Raw genomic sequence first — 21,065 nt, forward strand, 5'->3', positions numbered from 1 at the left:
GAGTTGATCCCGCTCTCTTGTGGAAATCGCTACAATTATACCCTCTGTAGGAATCTCTGATGAGTTTTCCCATTCGAACTCAGCTACTCTAGCTAAGGACAGCATTTGTAGTCTATATTCACCTGAACTGTTCCCTGGTTGTAACACTGAAATCACTGAAGGACAGTTATCAGCGCCTTGAACATAGTCAGCATTAGACGTGCCAGATCCATTAACTTCCAGAACCCCTGTGGTTTCCCAGCAGGAGTCTACTTGGCAACCCCTCGAAAGCACTTGAATCCTATTTAGTCTATTCAAAATTTTGGGACTCCGGAATACGCACCTATCGTTTTGAAAGTCCACAACTGCCCGTGTGATAATTTCCAGCTCAGCCTCAAACTCTTTAACCGCTGCATCCCCTTGTGGATTATTAACTGCCCAAAGCTTTAGCCATTTTCCTTTTAAGTCACCCGGGTTGCCACTCCACTCAACCTGTCTGAAAATTTCTGCAATACTATTTGTTTGTAAGTCTGTACATCGCCAGTGTCCAGAACGAACGCTCGCGGGGCAAACGGAACCAATACTTTTCTCTCTGATTTTATTTTTGTTTCGAAAAGAATCCACTTCATCTCTACTAGATACACAACCCCTTCTCTCAACTACACACGGGACTTCTTCAATTACAGTGTCAATCCCTTCATTCCATGTAGCTCTAAGATAGTCTTCAGCTAGGCTTTCTGCAAAAGTTCTTTGATTGGATTCCATCTCTCTCATATCGACTTCACCGCCTCCTACTAGAGACAAAAACTCAGGTGACAAGAGATCTAAGCAGTCGCTGTTCTTCTCTTGAGTACAAACAGCCAACTCATTCTGTTCAGAGCGAAACTCAACTTCCTCATCCTTACTGCCCCCATTGTCAGAGTCGCTATTGGGAAAGCAGTCATCACCCCCATTGTTCGCTGAAGAGTTGTCAACGTAATAGACAAAACCTTCAGGCGTAACTACTTTCTCCAACTTAGACAAGAATTTTTCCCTATTCTCCTCCTGTAGTCTTCTCTGTTTCTTGCTCTCTATATCAACGTGGTTCAGCGTCTCACGGTGCTTCCTTTCCTCTTCTTGCTTTTCAACTTGTGACTCGAACTCTCTATGCTCCGATCCCTTTCCTGCATCAAAGTTTTTGCATTGTTCAGCTCTATTACAGGCATTTTCTTTTCCTCGACACGCTTCTGCATCAAAACTTTCAAATGTCTCCTCTTCGAACTCCGTAGAAGCAATATTTGTCTCGAGCCATTCACTAGGGATAACAATTATTTCCTGTCCGGTTCTTTCATCGTACCGATACTTAATACCTACTTGCTCTTCTCCAAACATACTCAGACTTAATTGTTCTGCTTGCTCCTCACTCAACTGTAGCAAATCCACCACGTTCTGGAACTTCCTCATTGCTTCATCTTGGCTACTACATCCTGTTGCCACTAAATCCAAACCAACTTCACTAAGCTCAGAAATTCCATCTGAGTTTTCGTTTAAGGAGTATTTTATCCTGCCTTCTGCTTGACTTTTCTCACTTTCCGCTTCTTCTTCCGTTATATTTCTTCCCCTACTTCTACTACTATCCGTATGATCACAATTTTTCCCCTTTATTAAAGAAAGTCTCTCGTCAATGATGTCAAAGTATTGTTCTAACGACATTACCACTTCACCAGTTTCCGACAACCAGAATCTGAATGGCAAATCCAAAACCACTTGCAACGCCCATCCTCTCAATAGACCAAGCATTGACGACATAGCTTGATCCTCACCCATTTGTAAAACGTCTACAACGTCAAGGTAGTACAACTTCCAGTCTTCCCACTTCGGAAACCTTTCCGACGGAAAATACTCTACAAACGGGAACGCACTCCAATCCATGTTTACTAAGTAATTATGTTTTTTTCCCTCTCCGTTTACTAGTGGTGCTCCTCAACTCTAACTCTTCTACTCTATCCAGCAGTCCTCTCTCTCTCTCTGAGAAGATCCCGTAGCCTCTCACTCTAAGCCCAGTTCCTCCTCTCCTATCAGTAACTACTGTTCCTCTAACCTGACTTAATCTGCTTTGCCAATCTTAACTGAAATCTTGCTGCTGTTGAACCAACACTGACCTACTTTGCAAACTTCTTTTGCTCTCTCTCTCAGAGTCAAACTCTCTAACTCGTGTTCCTCCAGTATGAAAAAAAAACAAAAACCGCGTGGAAAATCCCTCTCCCTCAAATCTAATCTCTCTAAACTCTACTCTATACTCACCAAACTTTACATACGCAACTGTTACTTGTCAAATACCAGCTTACCAACTTCCTGTTTTAAGCTCTCGGTACTCTGAACTGGCCCTCTTCTTCTCAAGGAAGCCAATTACTAACAATTACAGTCTTGAATAACTTGCTCTCAATTAGCTTTTCTCTCTTTAGACTACCTCTATTTCTCACTTCTCTCTCTTTACCTTGCCTCACAAATCTCTTGATCTTGGCCAAGGCCCTGTAACAACCTTCTTCTAAGAAAGCCGATACTCTACTCAATTCTCTGTACAAACTCAGTCTCACGCAACTTACGCTCTTGGCTAAGTCAAAAGTCACTCTCTCTATCTTCTAGTCTCAAAAAAAGCTAAATGATAACAATACCCACAGTCGAACTCCAACTCAACTGAAAACTGCTCTGCACACTCGCACTCTCTCTCTCTCTCTCTCTCCGTCAAGACCCGACTTGATTCTGTCCACGGATTTCTCTTTCTTCTTCACTCGCTGTCGCACAAGTCAATTCTTCTTCACTCTCTTGTTGTTCGCACTTGCAAAGTCCAACCTCCAACTACAACCATCACAGCCGCCAATCCACTCCAACCGTCAAGAAGTCTCGAGAAAGCCCACCCAGAAGCGCCACTGTAGAATTTTGTACTTTGCTTAGGCTGACTAGCTGGGGACCGACTAGCGCCCAAAACTCTAACAAATTGAAAGGGGTGTTTTGATGGCTCTCGGACCTCTATCGGAGGGTTATTTTGCCCCCACGCTGCTCTTGTCGGCTGTAAGAAACTCTGGTTAGAATAATGAATTGAGTTGAGTAATCAAATAACATAAAATGAATAAACAGAAAATGTGAAAGATAACAAAATCAAATCAATAATCAACCAGAGTTTTATTATAGAAGATGGTTCACAACTTTAACCAAATTCACCACTAAGAGCTGCTATTCTCTAACTCTACAAGCTCTCACTCAAGCCGCTTGATCTAGATGCGGTTGATTGGTGTTCTCAAGCGTTCTGATTTTCAAGCGCGCAAACCGGTGTTCTGGTTTCCAATCGCTCAAACCGGTGTTCTCATTTTATCAAGTCAATTCAACTCCCTCAACAATGTTTTTGTTATCACAACTCCTCTACAGGTCAACTCCTGAGCTACAGCTGTGTTATGGTTGTGTTTTGGTAATGCCATGGTTCTACTCCTAAGTAACTTAACAAGCAACAACGTACAAGAATGATCAAAACAAAAGAATCTGTTCACTTCACATTATCGACCACATTAGATAGACCTTTCTTACGTAAAGTTTGTTATGACTTCAAAGGAACAATTGAATGACCTCAACGCCTTCTTTATACATTGCTGATTTCTATTCAAGCTATTCAAACTACAACAAAAGCAGTATCAGACTTATGACGCTACCAATTAATCAGTCGGTCAAACTATGAACTCAAGAATTTAAGCCTTATTTGGAAGTTTAAAGTCCCCCCACACGGTATCTCTAAAACAAATTCCCCAAAACTGACAACAACGGAACTTGCCCAACGGTATTCACTATCTCCCTACCAAGTTTAACCGCACTGAGGTAAATACCTGATGATAACTAACTTTTACAAATTCGGTCCCTCTCAGAAAATCAATATTGCACCCACTCAACTTCTAAGTAACCTTTTTTTGTTCCATAAAAGGCTGGTCAGTCAAATGGCCTTGAATTGCAAGCCAACAGTCTTACTAGCATTTTGATGGTAACCGATTTTCGAACTTCAGGCTGTATCCATTTTTATTGCAAAATTTTTCGAGAAAAGTAGGGTTTACCAAATTCTACAGCGGTGAAAAAAAATTCCTACGCTAAAATTGCAAATCTTACGAATATTCACCGCGCTAATTTCAACGCTTATCTTAAATTCACAGAAAATATCATTGCAGTAATTGACAGATAGCGCAATTGAATAAGAAGTTGTTGACATGCAGGAGGTGCTATGTTCCAACCCGTGTACGGAAGTCTCTTTTTTCTAAGAAATCCGGTGAAAGGGGTAAAAAAACATTTTTTCACATCGCTGAAACATTAGGCATCATGTTTTTGATAGTTGCAATAGCGGTAGCCAAAAGCGATAGTTGTAAAAGCAATTAATGTCTCTTGATCTTACGACTCATAAAATGAGGGATCTTTTTCTTCATTTTATTTCAATAGTATGACCATACAGCCTTTTACTTGTAGGATAAGATTATGATTGCAATCAGGCTCTGTGTGGAAGAGGCATGGCATGGAAATTTCAAAAGTTGTCGTTTGAGCAGACGTTCTGGTTACTCAATTTAAGTTTTCTTCCTCCAGGGCAAACTTTGTTTTATTGCCCGTTGACTTAAGTTTCATAATGGATCAAATTTAAAGCTACATTTTATTATTTCGGTTTTGGACTGGTTTACGATTAAAATTAATTTAACAGCATTTACTTTTTTTCTCGAGTTTAGCGTTAATAATGGTTATAACCACCATTTACGCTAAGCTCGAGAAAATAAAAGTCAATGAAAAGAGCGATAAGTCTTTGAAAAACAATCAAAAACAATTAAGTCCTTTTCTCTACTGGCTTTATCACAAAAAGTTTTAACGAAAGAATTCTTGCTTTCAGTTTAAAAAAGTTGTTTCAAAGAACCTTTAACATGCAATAAATATATTTATTGCATGTTAAAAGTTCTTTGAGACCATTTTTTAACTGAACATTACGACGCAAAGGTATACCCTAAATTTTCAGCCTTAGTAAATTTGGCTCTAAAAATAGATACATACAATGAACGAAATTAGGAGACATCTTTTGTATCTTACTTTTCGCAAAAGGGTTTCCGCCAATTTTGCGAAATAAAAGATCACTCGGAACGAAAAGTAGGTTACAAGTCTTGTACCACGTTTCCACTCAATTTAGGTATCTATTATTCGCGCGCATTTTGAGAAAGCAATAAGCACTTTAATAAAGATTTAATTGAAGCTTTCAAAGCTTTAAAGTGCTTTAAATACATGCAACCACAAAAACTGATTTTTTTCCGAAAAATCCTTCGCACATCAAAGGCTTTTGTATATCAATGTGGGATTGGCCGATTTTAATAGGTAGTAAAAAATAGTATTAATATAACTATATGCAGTAATAAAAGAGCAATAAAGTACCACTAGTCGTATTAAATTAGGATTATTTAAATAAGTAGTAATGAAGTTAGGCTTAATTGCGAATTATATGCGAAATCGAGCTACATTGCGTGCAAAAAATCGATACATAAAAGGAGCAGACGCGAAATACCAGCCGTGCGGAAGATATGTTATAAAATTTGCACTTGTTTTTCGCGGCTAGGATTAGGACATTTTTGCAAACACGGGTTGCTAATTTCCCTTATATTTTATCGGTTTCTGCTAAAGTAGCTATTTTCCGCAATATTGTTCCATTTTCAATGTATTAACATAGAAAAAAAGAACACGAGATACATGCATCAGGCATATCTGCTCGTGAGGATTTTGGAATTTGTATAAAAGTGTAAGATTTGCGTTCAATGCGATGAATGCGGTGAAAAATTTTTCTGCACCGCTTAAGCGTTGAAAGAAAAATATTTACCGCTACCAGCAGAATGCGGTAAAAAAAATTCAGCGCTACCAGCAGAATGCGATGAAAAAAATTTCAGCGCTACCAGCAGAATGCGGTGAAAAAAATTATCAGCGCTACCAGCAGAATGCGGTGAATAAAATTTTTTCAGCGCTACCAGCAGAATGCGGTGAAAAAAAATTCCTCCGCTAAAATCGCAAAACTTAAGAATACTCAACGCGCTAATTTCAACGGTTATCTTAAATTAAATTGACAGGAAATATCATTGAAGTAATTGACAGATGGCGCATTGGAATAGGAAGTTGTAAACATGCAGGCGGTGCTATGTTCCAACCCGTGTACGGAATTATCTTTTTGCAAGAAATCCGTTGAATGCGATGAAAAAAAATTTTCACATCGCTGAAACATTAGGCATCATGTTCCTTATAGTTGCAATAGCTGTAGCCAATAACGATAGTTGTAAAAGCAATAAGTGTCTCGTGATCTTACGAGTCATAAAATAAGGGATCTTTTTCTTCATTTTATTTCAAGAGTATGACCATACAGCCTTTTACTTGTAGGATAAGACTATGATTGCAATCAGGCTCTGTGTGGAAGAGGCATGGCATGGAAATTTCAAAAGTTGTCGTTTGAGCAGACGTTCTGGTTACTCAATTTAAGTTTTCTTCCTCCAGGGCAAACTTTGTTTTATTACCCGTTGACTTAAGTTTCATAATGGATCAAATTTAAAGCTACATTTTATTATTTCGGTTTTGGACTGGTTTACGATTAAAATTAATTTAACAGCATTTACTTTTTTTCTCGAGCTTAGCGTTAATAGTGGTTATAACCACCATTTACGCTAAGCTCGAGAAAATAAAAGTCAATGAAAAGAGCGATAAGTCTTTGAAGAACAATCAAAAACAATTAAGTCCTTTTCTCTACTGGCTTTATCACAAAAAGTTTTAACGAAAGAATGCTAAATTTTCAGCCTTGTAAATTTGGCTCTAAAAATAGATACATACAATGAACGAAATTAGGAGACATCTTTTGTATCTTACTTTTCGCAAAAGGGTTTCCGCCAATTTTGCGAAATCAAAGAACACTCGGAACGAAAAGTAGGTTATAAGTCTTGTACCATCGAAAGTTTCCACTCAATATAGGTATCTATTATCTGGGCGCATTTTGAGCATGCAATAAGAACTTTAATAAAGATTTAATTGAAGCTTTCAAAGCTTTAAAGTGCTTTAAATACATGCATCCACAAAAACAGATTTTTTTCCGAAAAATCCCTCGCACATCAAAGGCTTTGTATATCAATGTGGGATTGGCCGATTTTAATAAGTAGTAAAAAATATTACTAAAAGTACTATATGCAGTAATAAAGTAGTAATAAAGTACTACTATTCGTAATAAATTAGGCGTAATCAAATAAGTAGTAATTAAGTTAGGCTTAATTGCGAATTATATGCGAAATCGAGCTACATTGCGTGCAAAAAATCGATACATAAAAGGAGCAGATGCGAGATACCAGCCGTGTGGAAGATATGTTATAAAATTTGCACTTGTAGTTCGCGGCTAGGATTAGGACATTTTTGCGAACACGGGTTGTTAATTTCCCTTCCATTTTGCCGGTTTCTGCTAAAGTAGCTATTTTCCGCAATATTGTTCCATTTTCAATGTATTAACATAGAAAAAACGAACACGAGATACATGCATCAGGCATATCTGCCCGTGACGATTTGGGTATACCTCTGCGTCGTAATGAAATCAAGAATTCTTTTGTTCAAACCTTTCGTGATAAAGCCAATAGAGAAAAGGACTTAATTGTTTTTGCCTGTTTTTCAAAGACTTTTTGCTCTTTTCAGGAGCGCTTCGAGGTTGTTTTCTATAAAGCAACTGAATCTTTCATAGAAATTGGCCAGTTGTTTATCTACTAAAATTGGAAGAAAAAAGTTTCTAAACCGGCTTTGCAGTTGATGCAATCTAATTTGTTTTTAACAATTTTTTCTGCTCTAAAATCTATTTCTGAGCATTATTTATCTCCCCAGCATACGGAATGCGTAGAAAATTTGATTAATGAATTAGATCCTAACTATTTGATGAGGATATCTGAAAAAAAATTGAGTCTAATGGAAGAAGTTTTTTGGAGAAGAGTCATTTGCATCATCTGACGGAAGTAACGTTGTGTTTTCAGAGCCACACGGACCTCAGTTAGTTGGTGTGTATCATAGTGCCACGAACTATTCCATCATCATCAATGCCAACAAGGAGACTGTCACACCAATCGTGGGTCAACTCGACGCCTATGCATTATCCAATACTTTTCCATCGGGGGGAGTTTCAGAGGACAACTACACAAGTGTCAATGGGGGGAGCATGACCATAACTGGATTGTCGCCAGGAACAGTTTACAGGGCAAATTTCTATGGCATTTTGAACCGAACCAGCTGCGGGGGTGTAGTGACTGGAGGACCTTCTGGCATCGGAGTCGCCGTTTACAGACTTTGTTCAGGTACACTGGAATCAAGGTGTTAAACAACCGAAGGTATCCTGCTCAGATCTAGTCTGCAATTCGAATAATCATGATTGGCTGAATACACTAATATTTATCAGTTCCAATAAGTCTTTGAATTATGAAGTCAGCGCAATTTAGCATAATATAAATAATGAACGCCATGAAATTTTGTAAATAATGAATAAAATACTGACTAAATCTCGCTGTATACTTTTGAAATGTTATTTTGAAATTTTTTTGACTGAAAGATGATCAGCAGTGTTTTTGTTTTGAGTAACACTCACACACTGCAAATGACCATTATTGTATATTTATTGAAGTTTGCAGAAAAATACGATTAAGTTTACGTGTCTGCAATGCAAAATAAGTAGAGCAAAATTTATATTTTAGTACCCTCAAGTCCGGAAATCTCTCCGGGGGCTCTTTCCTCTACGAATGACACCATCACTCTTTATACCATCAAAGTTTCATCTCCTGTGGGAGAATTGAGAGATAAGACCAAAGTCATCGGCGCCGTCCAACATCCGGGAGGTCAGAACTTGAGCGATGACGGATGGTCATCGGATGGTGGGAGTAATATCACAATTACAGGGTTGACCCCTGGGACCAGTTACGAGTTGTATATAATCAGCACACTGGGAGATGGCAACACAAGCTGTGATACAAACCAAGATGGAAGAACTGATAATGTTCTAAGAAGTACTCCGTCTATCGTCATTGGATGCACACGTGAGCGTTCTTTGTTTGCAATGTTAATCAATGAAGTCCTTGTAAATTTTGGTGACTGAATTGCAGTTTTACAGTTTTTTATTCTATAACCCATTGGACACGATTAATTGAGCATACCTGAACAGAAAACCGCATGTTTTACAATTTTAAAGACACATTTTTGATACAATACTTTTTGTGGAAATTTAGAGAATTTTCTGCGATTATGTTTTTTTCCGTATAATTTTGCCGGGAACTTAGTACAGGAAACTATATTTTTCTACACATTTTAGTTGACGGTAACATTGCGAAATTCATTATTCCCCTAAAATAGGGGCTTTGTTCCATTTCAAGTTGAGTCTCTAAATAACACTGTGTTTTCCATAGAACTACCGGCTCCAATAATCACAACGACTGGTATCAATTCTACCGCGATTGAAGTTGGAATCAACAACTCATTCGGTTTTGACTCGTGGAGTGCTACTTTAGCGGGGGATAATGGAGCACAGTACATCAGTGGCAGATATACGAGCAGCAACGAAACACATATTTTCATGTAAATTCCTTAGATTTTCTTGTATTATGTTATGTGGACATATTGTCCCCTTAAAATTAACGAGTGAAATTGTGTTTCTAAAACACCAGATTAAATTCTCTTTTTCGTTTGTAAATATAGAGAAATGACAGGATAAATTGTGAAACGAAAACCGAATTCAAGCGTGTGCTGCAAACAAGACATGCAACTCAGTTCAAAAGTTTTCCAATTTTAGACTTCATATTTTTGCGAATACAATAAAATTTCAGACTGTTCCTGATCTTTGGAACACCTTTCTGATATGGTATATAACCTAAACATTAAGTCCGAGCTTCAATTTCTGAAATAAACTGGGGAGTTCAACAAAATGTTTTGAGAAAATTGACCTTATATTTTGAAGAAATCTTTGTACATTTTTGTCCATTACAACCGTCTACCGGTACCAAACTTTGCGACTAAATTTTGCACAACAATTTACTTTTACTATCTCAATACATTGTACGAGTGAAATCTACTCACAAACTTTGCGTTTTGAAAAGCGGAGCCCTATAAAGGAATTACAGTCAGCATTTTTCACTTGTAAACTTGAATATGATACGTGTTTTCTACTTTCCGCCGCAAATTTTTTTTTGCGGAGGCCGAGTCCGCAAAAAAATGGTCGTAACTAGATTTCATTTAATTTGGGAACGCGTATTGAGTTTTTATGAACTGGATGCAAAGATCATTTTAAAAAGAGCCAAATCCACTTTGTGCTGAATTGGCTCGAAATAGCCAATTTTTTAACCAGCTTTCGCTTTGGTTGTAATTTGCGTCACTGTCTTTTACTTGAATAACAAATTTCAAAAAACATCAAGTCTCACAGCTTGAATTCGTCTATTAAATAAAAGCGAAAGTTTTGAAAAAAATGGAAGAGCATTTTTACCGCAAAGAACCACTAATCAGGTCCATTGATAACAAATCCCAACCAATTGAACAGTGTTTAAAGCATGGTGGGTTCTGATTTGTGTGCACAAAAATTTAGAGAACACGCAGAAAAATGAAATTTCTGGCAAAAAAGCCATTTTTTTCACCCAAGATATATAGCATTACTTTGTGTTAAAAATTTCTACCCTGCTTTTAAATCAGACAGATTGCTGGAATGCTTTACTGGTGTGTACGAGTATAATTGGGTGCAGATTTTTGCGCTTTGTATCTTAATACATTGAGAATGTGCCCACATTCCACCTTTGCTCTACTAACTTATGCTAAATTGAATAAATTTAGATATTGAAGAAGAATTCATCGGATAACTATTCTGTCGTACTAAATAGTTATGCTGTAAGTTCTTGCTAGAGTTTGTGAGTTTTGCAGCTGCTGCGCCAAACTACTCTGCTTTCTTTTTCAGTAAAATGAATAAATGTTTGTATGGGACTAAGAGGAAAAAATTGAAGCGTAAAAGTTTCGCAATTTTATTGCCCGGCGTCTTCTCGCGAAAAAAAGAATAATTTCAGACTGTACCTAATCTTTCTAGCACCTTTATGATATAGTATATAACCGAAAAATATAAGTCCGAGCAATAAAACTTTTGAAAAAAATTGACCTGATTTTTTGAAGAAAACTTTGTACAATTTTGCCCATTACAGGCATCTACCGTTACCAAATTTAGCGACTAAATTTTACTAACCACCTTTTACTTTTCCTATCTTAATACATCTTACGAGTGAAACCTACTAGCAAAATTTGCCTTTTGAAAAGCGGAGTTCTAAAAAGGAACTCCAGTCATTCTTTTTTACGTCTAAGCTCGAAGTTAAAAATTGTTTACTTTAGTCCGCCGCAAAATTTTATTGCTGAAAAACCAGTGCTTAAAAAAATATCGTAATTAGATTTCAATTTTTTTTGGAACGCAAATTGAGTTTTCAAGGAATGAACGCAAATATCAATTTTTAAAAGGCCGAATCCACTTTTAGTTGAATTGGCGCGAACTTTCCACAAACAATTTTTGTATCTAGGTTTTGTTTTGCAAAAAAATCGTGTCGAAGCCAGTAAATCCATAACAAATTCTTTTAAAACTTTAAATTTTGTACACTTGCACCTTCCTTCGAGGACAACAATGTCATATGTAACCCTTATATGTTGAGGCTAGGTGACAAATTGACAGAAGAGAACAAAAAGCGAAGTTAAGAATTCTTTTTATTATTGTTGAAAACAATTGATTTCAAAGTCATGAAAGCCATCTGCTAAATACTCAAATCAAAATATTGGTTCTTTTTCATAAAAACCTAGAAAAACCTTCATCGACAATTTTCGTTATCCAGGAAATCTCATACGACTAAAAAGACAAAGTGAAGACAACAAATGTGAAGAAAGTCAAATAAATTCGTCTGGAAAAGGTAATCGAAGCCGTTAAATCCATAATCTATGCCTCTAAAACCTGAATTGAGCCTTTATTAAACGCCAATTATGTAATTTAATGTGTGAACTGTCAAAAGGTGATAATGTGACAAAACGTGAAAAAAACGTGAACAACGGCTAATAAAAAACAAAAAATTGCTGAATTTAGTAGTATCAGAGCCGCAAAACCATACCTTAACGTGTAATACCAGAAAAAATTAAATTTTATTTCAGTACAAACAAGAGGAAGAAGAAGTATTCTTTTGTTGCCGACGCTAAGCTAAAATTTGATAAATTAAGAGAAAAATAACGACAAAATTCCAGAAACCTTGTTTATTTAAAAATTTAAAAACTATCAAAGTCAAAACCACCATAATATGTCCAATAAAGAAACTAGATACATAATTTTTAACTGCTTATGAAGTCAATTGGACCTATCAACAGTGAGCTTTGATGTAATTTGTTCTGTTCTTTAACTAACAAAAAAATACCGAATTTTTTTTTAATACATTTGGTTTGTAACAGTCCAAGATTGGACCAAAGACAACTTCGCTATTGCTCTTCGTCTATTAAAAACACAATTGTTTCGATTGTTATAGATCCAGATAATTTTTAGTTAAAAGATGAAAAAAAATGCTGCGTTTTTGATATTCATAGAGCAAAGTTAGCAAAAAACGGAAAATTTTTAATTCCAGGCTACTCTCAAGGGAAATGGAAGTAGAAATAGCTCCCTTCATAACTTACCAAGAAACTGAGTAAATATTTGCATGGCAGATTGAAAGTAAAAAAAATGAAGCGTGAAATGATAAATTTGATTTCAGTACCAAAAGTCAAGCTTCGAATAATAAAAAAAAACACACATTGAGTTCCCATTATGTTATTAACAGCAAACAACTAAATGGGCAGTGTAGGTCAAAGTATAAATGAAACAAAATAAATATTTTACGGTTTAAATTGAGACAGTGGTACTACGAAAACCAAAAAACTTTCCCATGATGCCTTGCCCGTACGACGCATTATTCAAGTTTTGCATATATGATTGAAAGAAAAACAATTTTCAGATGCTTCTTTAGAGATATTCGTTTGAAATATCTTTTTAAAAAAACTCACGTTAAGAAATTTATTCTGAAGGGTTGAGCCGATATTCAGGATAGAGTTTTCTACTGCAGATGAGTTTATGTTGTGATTGAAGCAGTATTTTTTGGTTCGCTGGCTGTAGCGTAGATTTGATGTTGGTAGGTGTAGTTTTTTGAAAATTGGAAGCTGGTCCCTGGTAAATTTCTTAAAATAATTTAGTACTTTGTATTCAAAGAAAAATTTTATTGGCGGAATTTGATGTTTTAGATTCAGATCAGAAGAACTATCGTTTTTTTGCGATTGAAGCACGTCTTTAAAGCCCAGTTTAATTTTGTTTCTTCAAAGTAATAAAGCGAATACTTTGAGCTGGCCAGTAAAAGGCCTGAGTAGTGTAAATGACTTATCACTAAGGCGTTCAGAAGTAGTAATCGTGTCTGCTCAGGGAACGGGCGTGATATACGTTTCAATGTTTTTATCCCTGTAGCCATTCTGCGTAATACGTGTTTTAGATCTTCTTGAAAATTTAATGTGCAATCAAATTATATTCCGAGGTATTTTAGGCAATTGACGTTTGGTATTTTGTAATTACCAATTGTCAGATTTTTTCTTTTCATTTCTTCTAGTTTTGATTTCTTTGAGAATCTAATAAATTCAGTTTTTGAGTGATTGAGCATTAGACGGTGTTTTTCTTAATAATTATATATATATTTCTTATGGATTGTTCAAGATTATATATAGCTAATTTTAGGTCCGTATCATATGTAAGAATGATAGTATCATCGGCGTAGGGAATTGTTTCTGTATTAGCAAGTATTTGTTTGTTCAAGTCATCAATGTACAGGTAAAAAAGAAGGAGACCTAAAATTTTTCCCTGTGGGACACCTTGATGTAACCCAATTCAGTCGGATTCCACAAGATTCACTATGGTTTTTTGTAGCCTGTGTGATAGATAACTCTTTATTAGGTTTAAGGCATTTTTGGAAAATCCTAATTCATGCAGTTTATGAAGAAGGATCTTTGATTTTTCGAATCGAAAGCTTTAGAGAGATCTAGTAGAGCTGCAGTGATAAAATTATTATTTTTTATTTGGTACCTTATAGTTTCAGTACAGTAAACGAGGGCGTCAATCGCTGAGACTTTGTTACGGAAACCAAATTGAGTACTGGAAAGCAGCCCAAATTTTTCCAGATATTCTAAAGTTTGCTCACGAAGCAAACGCTCAAAAACTTTTGCTAGTGAGCTTGTAATTGATATTTTTTCTGTAGTTCTCAGGCAAACAGTTTTCTCCTTTTTTAAAAATTGGAGTAACAATAGCCTTTTTAAGATCTTCAGGAAATTTCTTCAGCTAAAAATTGGTTAAAAAGTAATTTAATTGGATCAGCTAAAAAGAAAAACCCATCTTTAGGAGCCCATGATGGGATGTCTGAGGGACTTGATGGCTTCTTTGAGTTTAAGTTTTTTAGAGTCAGTAAGACTCCTTTTGTGGTTACGAATCTAAAATCGAAACGGTTTTTAGATGTTCTATGGTTGGTGGGAAAAAAGTTGCAAGCGCTTCCAATGTAATCACCTAATTCAGAAAAGTTATTGAGCAATTGGGCCATTTTGTAGATATCAGTAATAAAATCATCAGAACAGTTTTTGAGGTAGAAGATATTTTGGGAGAACTTAGAGTTTCTTGAGTCGGTTATAATATTCCATATTGTCTTTTCTGGATCTGTTTTTTTAAAGAGGCTCTTTATGAAATCATTGCTCTCTAGTTCAATTTTCGATTTTTCAGTCCGTATGAAGACCATCTTTAGAGGGAGTGATAGCTGATTACCTCAGTCAAAATTTTCGTAAAGATACGATACATGTCTTCAGCGTCATATGCCGTGTAAAAAACGCCCCAATCAATTTGTTTCAGGTCTTGTATGTATAAACTTTTACAATATTTTGATTTCTCAAAAAATTGTTTTCCCTCTCGGAGGCTGCTTTTTATTCATAGTTACGTTCGTTACCATTGCAATAGCGTTGTGATCCGATGTAATGGGCAATTCAAAAGTAAAAACATTGGAATGAGGCAGCTCATCATCTTTGATAACGAAATCAATCAGATTTTTTCCCCTTGTAGGTGTTTTGTTGACCACTGATAAACCATAAGGTACAAGACTTGAGTCCATTTTGTTTCTTTCGTTGGGGTGATGGTAATTTATATTGAAATCGCCAAGTAATAAAATCTTTTGCTGTATTGTTATTCCATAATCTATTTGCAATGCTAATTCTTCGAGAAAGATGTAAGTTTTAAACTTTTCAGGATTATATGAAACATTCACAAGAAGTGAAGGAAATTTTTTGTAGGGTAGAGTGAGCTCAACCCAAAGTGTTTTGAAATCTTTGCTCAGTTTTGGAAAATCATTACAGTTTTCGGATTGAAAATGTTGGGGATTAGCAGCATTACGCCAACCTCCTTTGACTTTTCAGATATTCGGTGACATCTGAAGCAAGTATAGTAATTGCTGTCTATGCAACATAGAATAATATCTTCATTAGTCAACAACATTTCCGTAAAGGCAAATACATTATTGTTTGAGCATTCTTTAAACATCTTTTTCAGTTGTTCTCTTTTATTGACTAAACTCCGGCAATTTAATTGAAAGAAGCAAAAGTGACCCTTAAGTTTTTTTTAATTTCGGAGAGAAAATTTTCATAGGTTAGCGGTGGCCCAGGATTACGTTCAACATCGCCACAATTTAACAGGTAAATGAATATTCCAAATAGAACATAACTACTTAAAAAATTCTTAAACATAATCAAAGCGCTACGTCGTAGAGCAAGGCAATTAATTTTTAATCAAAAGAAATTTTTTTACAATTCAGATATGCCCATAGTGGTCGCCCCACTGCTGTCAGAGACGCGGGACAAAGAAAGGCCTCAACCAGCAGCAAGGAAACCAGAATAAGAAATATTGTTTATTGTTGATCATATGGAGGGTTTCACGTTTTTCTACTCTTTTCTGACCGCAACATAGCTCACGTTAGTGAGGTGAATATCTATAGAAAGCATTGTTGATGTATGGAAATGCATATGAGGTGTTAGAGTACTGTCAGTTTACAAGAGGTTTTCTCGACGACATTTTTTTAATAGCTTGAAGTGTTAGAGATGAATGTGTTTGTCGTATTGGCATAAGTAGGATGTGTCTCTCGGGTTTTCGAGATTAGACCATCGGAAGTGTCGATTAGAATTCGCATTAGATGGTTTTTTAGAAAAGGAATCCCAATTTGATAATTTAGATGAAGATTGTCGTGATACAGTTTATTGTACTCGCTGTTCTCGTAGTCCGTTAAATCAATTTCACGACCAATGATATCTGTTTTTGCCCCGATCTCTTTAATCAATTTGTTGAAATCCAAAATATTGATATTAGTTTCATTTTCGTAGTAGTTTTTGATTAAGTCATTGAACTCATCATACATCCTATTTATTGCCATATTCGCGCTTGTATTTTTCATTGGGATTACTGTCATCAGGAAAAATTTGTCTGGATTGATTTCTTCACAAAATCATTTGACCAGCTGTTTGTATTGTTCAAATACGTCTTTGGGTTTGCGTTTGATTTTGAAAAAACTGTTTGTACCATCTTTCAATATTACTGTTTTCATTATTGTCTTTGGCTATTTTTTTAGTAATCCCAATTTTTCTATTGTTGTCGAGCCCCTGTACGCATGAACTGTTATATCGGATGGAATAGTTTTGTCAGTTTCTATTTTTCCGATGATGCTACTCCCCAAAATGATATTTTTTGCTTCCGGGGCGTTTCTATTATTGGGAACGTTCTATCCATTTGTTCCTCTTTTGATACCAGCGTGGTGCTACTAGAGCTTGCCTCTTTACTCCCGAGGCTGGATAATTTTTGGTGGGCAGAAGTAATGTATTCTTCTATAAGATTTTCTTTCTGTTCTAATTTTTCATAGACTAGCTGGTATAAATCATACATTTGCTCTCGATTGAGCTTCATGAAGGCTTCTTGAGGGAGTTTCATTTTTGATGCGATTTAAATTTGATTATGGATAGAACAAACGATGGTAGAATTTGAGAATAAATCAGAAAGAATAAATCAAATTGAGTTTAAATCAGAGAGAAGCTATGTTTAAGTAAGAGTATGAATGCAGAAAAACAATGAAATTAGAAGGTCATTTTAGATGTGAAGAGATCAACTGTGTTCTGTAACGGTTCTCTGTAGCAGTGCTCTGTAAACCAAATTAGAGTATAAAGCGTTGTACTGAACGAATGCTAAGAGGCAATTTGCCCGATTCAGCACCGTTACAGAGCTATTCAAAATTAGATTACATGTTCGAAATTCATTTAGTTACTTATACTGAGACCATTCAATAGAACAGGAAAAGAGGGGGGGTTTGATAAGCCAACTTTACGCACCAAAAGTTTTGTTGCCTCACGGAAATTTTGCTAAGCTTCAAAGTTTACAGTAGCTTTTCTCGTTACAATAGCTCTGGGGTGTCTCCTGGTGGGGGTTACTACGCAGTGAGTGTTACCCTTTATTTGGGTGGAAGAGCGGAAGGTGAAACATCTGGTGAAACTGATTGTGGAGACATGGGAACACTCACATCTACGGCTAACACGACAGATGCTATAGTTGGATGTGATGGTTAGAAGAACTCTAAATCGTCGATAAAAATCAAGTTAACCCCCCCCCCCCCCACCCACCCGAGTTTTATTGTGCCTAATTTGAAAGAAAATAAATGACATTCTTTATCGCTTTCCCCACAGCACCGTTATTGTAGATACAGACTGATTAATATTTTTGGATCCTGACTATTTTGAGCTGAATATTGTCCACAGATTAACATTATACAGAGTCAAATTATCTTTTACAGTCTCACTAAAAGATGCATCGTCTTTTAAGAAAGTTTTTGAAAGTCTAGCCAGACCTTGAACAATATCATTCTTGTCTTGGAAAATCTATCACGAACCATTTTTTGCAAGTTCTTGTGCGACTATTGTAATCTTGCATGATGTTGCAATATAACTATAAGGGACTTACATAATTTCAGCGCATTCAGCGCACTTCTTACAAAAAAAATGAGCTGAAACGGAGCTGACATCTCGACCCGGGTTTTTATTCTGATTATTTGCTGTTCAGAACCTCCACTTGCCCTTATTAACCCAATTCTCCTTTCCAATGACACTCTCGTCATATCTGTTGACAACCCTTCCACCTCTTTCGACATCTGGACAGTCTCAATAGAAAGTCAGTTGTCAACAAAAGAGACTTCCCACAATTTCTCATCTAATCTCTCTCATGCCTTCCCGGATTCATTGAAGGGTGTTCAATACAATATCACAGCTACCCTCATGAATATAGGAGGGGGACAAAATTGTGGATTATTCCAAAGCAAACAAAGCAACCAACAATTCTCTTACTGTACAGGTTAGAGAAATATTGTTACCGCAAGAGCAATCAAGAAGGCAAGAAGGCTGGCAGGATATTGTGCGTGACACGAAATGCTTCTTTCTACATGTATTCTCTTTACAACGAAACAACTAAAAGTACATTTTAAATGTCGAAATCTGTCATCGTTTCGACCTGCAGGGCTAATTAAAAACTTTTACAAAAGCAACTTTCGTATTGAAAAAAAAAGTTTTGAGCATTTTATATATTTTTCTATCCATTTTTGAAATTAGATGATGAAACAATCTCAGCTGAAAAAAAGTTTTTCTGCTTATGCCACAGAGAGAGCTATGCAAATTTTACTAGCTAGTAAAAAAGGAATTTTAAAGTTGAACTGAATGTTGAAGTTTTCTCATCACCAGAGGTCTTCCATCTCCACTTGATCAAGGATACTTATGTTTGATTTATATTTGAAACAAAAAACATTAATAGTTTTAAAAATTGAAAGAAGTTGTTTTTTATCTGCAAACAAGTTTGAAAATTTTGCTTGGCTTTCTGAAGCCAGAAAAAAAATTTAAAGTGTAAATATTGCTAGCCTCAAATTGTTTAGAAGATGACTTTAACACATAAAACACACGTAAACACATTTTATTAATTCATCCAACTCTTACTCAAATTGATTCTGCATCAAGTTGCGCTTAAACATTCAAAAACAGTTTTGGCAACCCACGTTTATTTGAAATAGTAAACTAAATAGTATCTGTTTCCACAGATAAAGTTCTTCGATAGCGCAAAAATCAGGAAAGAATTAACTTGATTTTTTGAAATTCTGGTTTTTATTCAGCTAAGGAAAAGAGCATATCACAGTCCTCCATTTAGTCACTATATGGAACCATTGAATATAAAAAAATTGGTGTAAAACAGATTTATGTGTCCAAAAATAAGAAGAATAACAATTCCTGTAAAACAATGGCCAAATCTCCCAATACGCTCAATAACAGATTGTTTTTAGACCGATTGATCAAAACTAGCGCTTTTTTAAAATTTAAAATTCTGTACAAGAATTTTTTGCAAAATTCTTGTACAGAATAACAACAGAATCAGCAATTGAGTGCGAAACAACTGTGCTAAGCTAAGACTGCAAAAAGAATCAGACAGAGTGACTTTGTTACAAAAGTATTACATACACTTCGTTATGTAAGACTCTGAAAAAAAAGGTAATCAAAAACATCAATGAAGTTGGTAAATTTAATTGAAAAAAATTTAAATTAATTAAGAAAAAACTCATCTACAAGTCAAATTTCTAATATAGCAAAAATAATGAGAGCCCAATTCCAGCTTAAGTTTAATCAGATAGTTTTTTGAAGTGATATCTGCAATTTTTCGGCAAAAAAGTGAATAGGTTAACTTCAAAATTTTCAAAAAATTTATATTTCAGTTCATCATCTCGTGTTTCGTGACAGAATTTTTGTTGGTCGAAAAATCTTGTTTATTTCAAATATATTCTTCTATCAATTTGCTGAATAAACGGAATTATTTCGGAATTTTTTGATTTTTTTGTAATTTTCTGCTTTTTCTCAAAGTCCCCTAAAATCATTGATATTATAAAAAAAATATATCAGCGTAAACAACGCAAATCAACTATTGAATGAGATCAAGCATTGAACTTTGACGTATAACAGCAGCCGAATAGTACAAATTTTGCAAACTACCCCGAATTTCTCACAGACTGTTCCAGAAGTTATGTCAACATTTTCTAGCATAAATCTTTCGCAAACAGCTTTTATTTTTTCATCAATCCAAATATGATGCCAAATATGTTGAAAAAAAGAGCTATTCATTTCAAATTACCGATTTCATTTTGGAAACGACTATATTTTTTCAGATTTGAGAAAATCAGTTTTTAATCAGATCCCTAGACTTTGTAAAAATCATTTGAAGCGCTAAAATTAGATCTCTAAACTTCAATTGAGCTGTAAAATGATATCAATCAAAATGACGTGGAGTTCATTTAAAAAATAGAATACTATTGTCAAATTGGAAACTGTGAGCTCATATTGTTTTCAGATCTCTTTCAAAAAATAAGATAACAAGCAAAATGCATCAATCTAATACGAGATTTATTTATTTGGGATGCCCATAAAAAACAAAGGTTTTCTGAATTCAAAGAAAGTGGTGCTAGCATAGACTTCATTTTTTTCACAAATTCTGTGAACAATGAGGTAACTGTAGAGAAAAAATAACAAAACATCCCAAACAGACAAATAAGAAAAACATGTTCAATTGAAAAGTTGATCACGATACCCGGCTAAAAATTATGTTTTCCAAAGGCGTTAATAAGAGAAAGAACTGGTATTACAGCAGCTGTCACTACAGTTGTAAACAATTCGCAGTTTAAATTGAAATATAAAAACTGCTGTTTGTTTTTTCGATGCAACACTTTAACATTGTTCTATAATTAATTATTTTAAAGTAATTCATCAATTAGTTCATAATGAAAATAGAAGAACTTTTATTTGGTCTTTTTTGTTTTTACTGAATTATTTGTCTTTTTTGGTCCCGTACGCTGTCGAATGAAAACTTTTGTCTATCTTATGTACTCGAAAATGTCACCATTTTTCACCAAGTTATTATGAACCTAGTCGCAATCATGTCTGGACAACAACTA

The 21,065-nt window shown here is 35.4% G+C and overlaps 1 protein-coding gene across 1 annotated transcript in view; it reads left to right on the forward strand.

Moving 5' to 3' along the window:
- Positions 1–2,973: 2,973 nt before the first annotated feature.
- LOC142338018 (uncharacterized) overlaps positions 2,974–21,065 on the forward strand; it is a 100,791-nt gene continuing 82,699 nt past the window's right edge. Inside the window, exons 1-6 of the mRNA XM_075387652.1 lie at positions 2,974–3,043; positions 8,001–8,318; positions 8,712–9,050; positions 9,417–9,585; positions 17,496–17,653; positions 18,149–18,436. Coding sequence (XP_075243767.1) covers positions 2,974–3,043; positions 8,001–8,318; positions 8,712–9,050; positions 9,417–9,585; positions 17,496–17,653; positions 18,149–18,436 — 1,342 coding nt within the window. The remainder of the gene's footprint in view (positions 3,044–8,000; positions 8,319–8,711; positions 9,051–9,416; positions 9,586–17,495; positions 17,654–18,148; positions 18,437–21,065) is intronic.

Source organism: Convolutriloba macropyga, chromosome 4 (assembly GCF_964194025.1).
Source record: "Convolutriloba macropyga chromosome 4, txConMacr16.3, whole genome shotgun sequence".
NCBI lineage: Eukaryota > Metazoa > Xenacoelomorpha > Acoela > Convolutidae > Convolutriloba > Convolutriloba macropyga.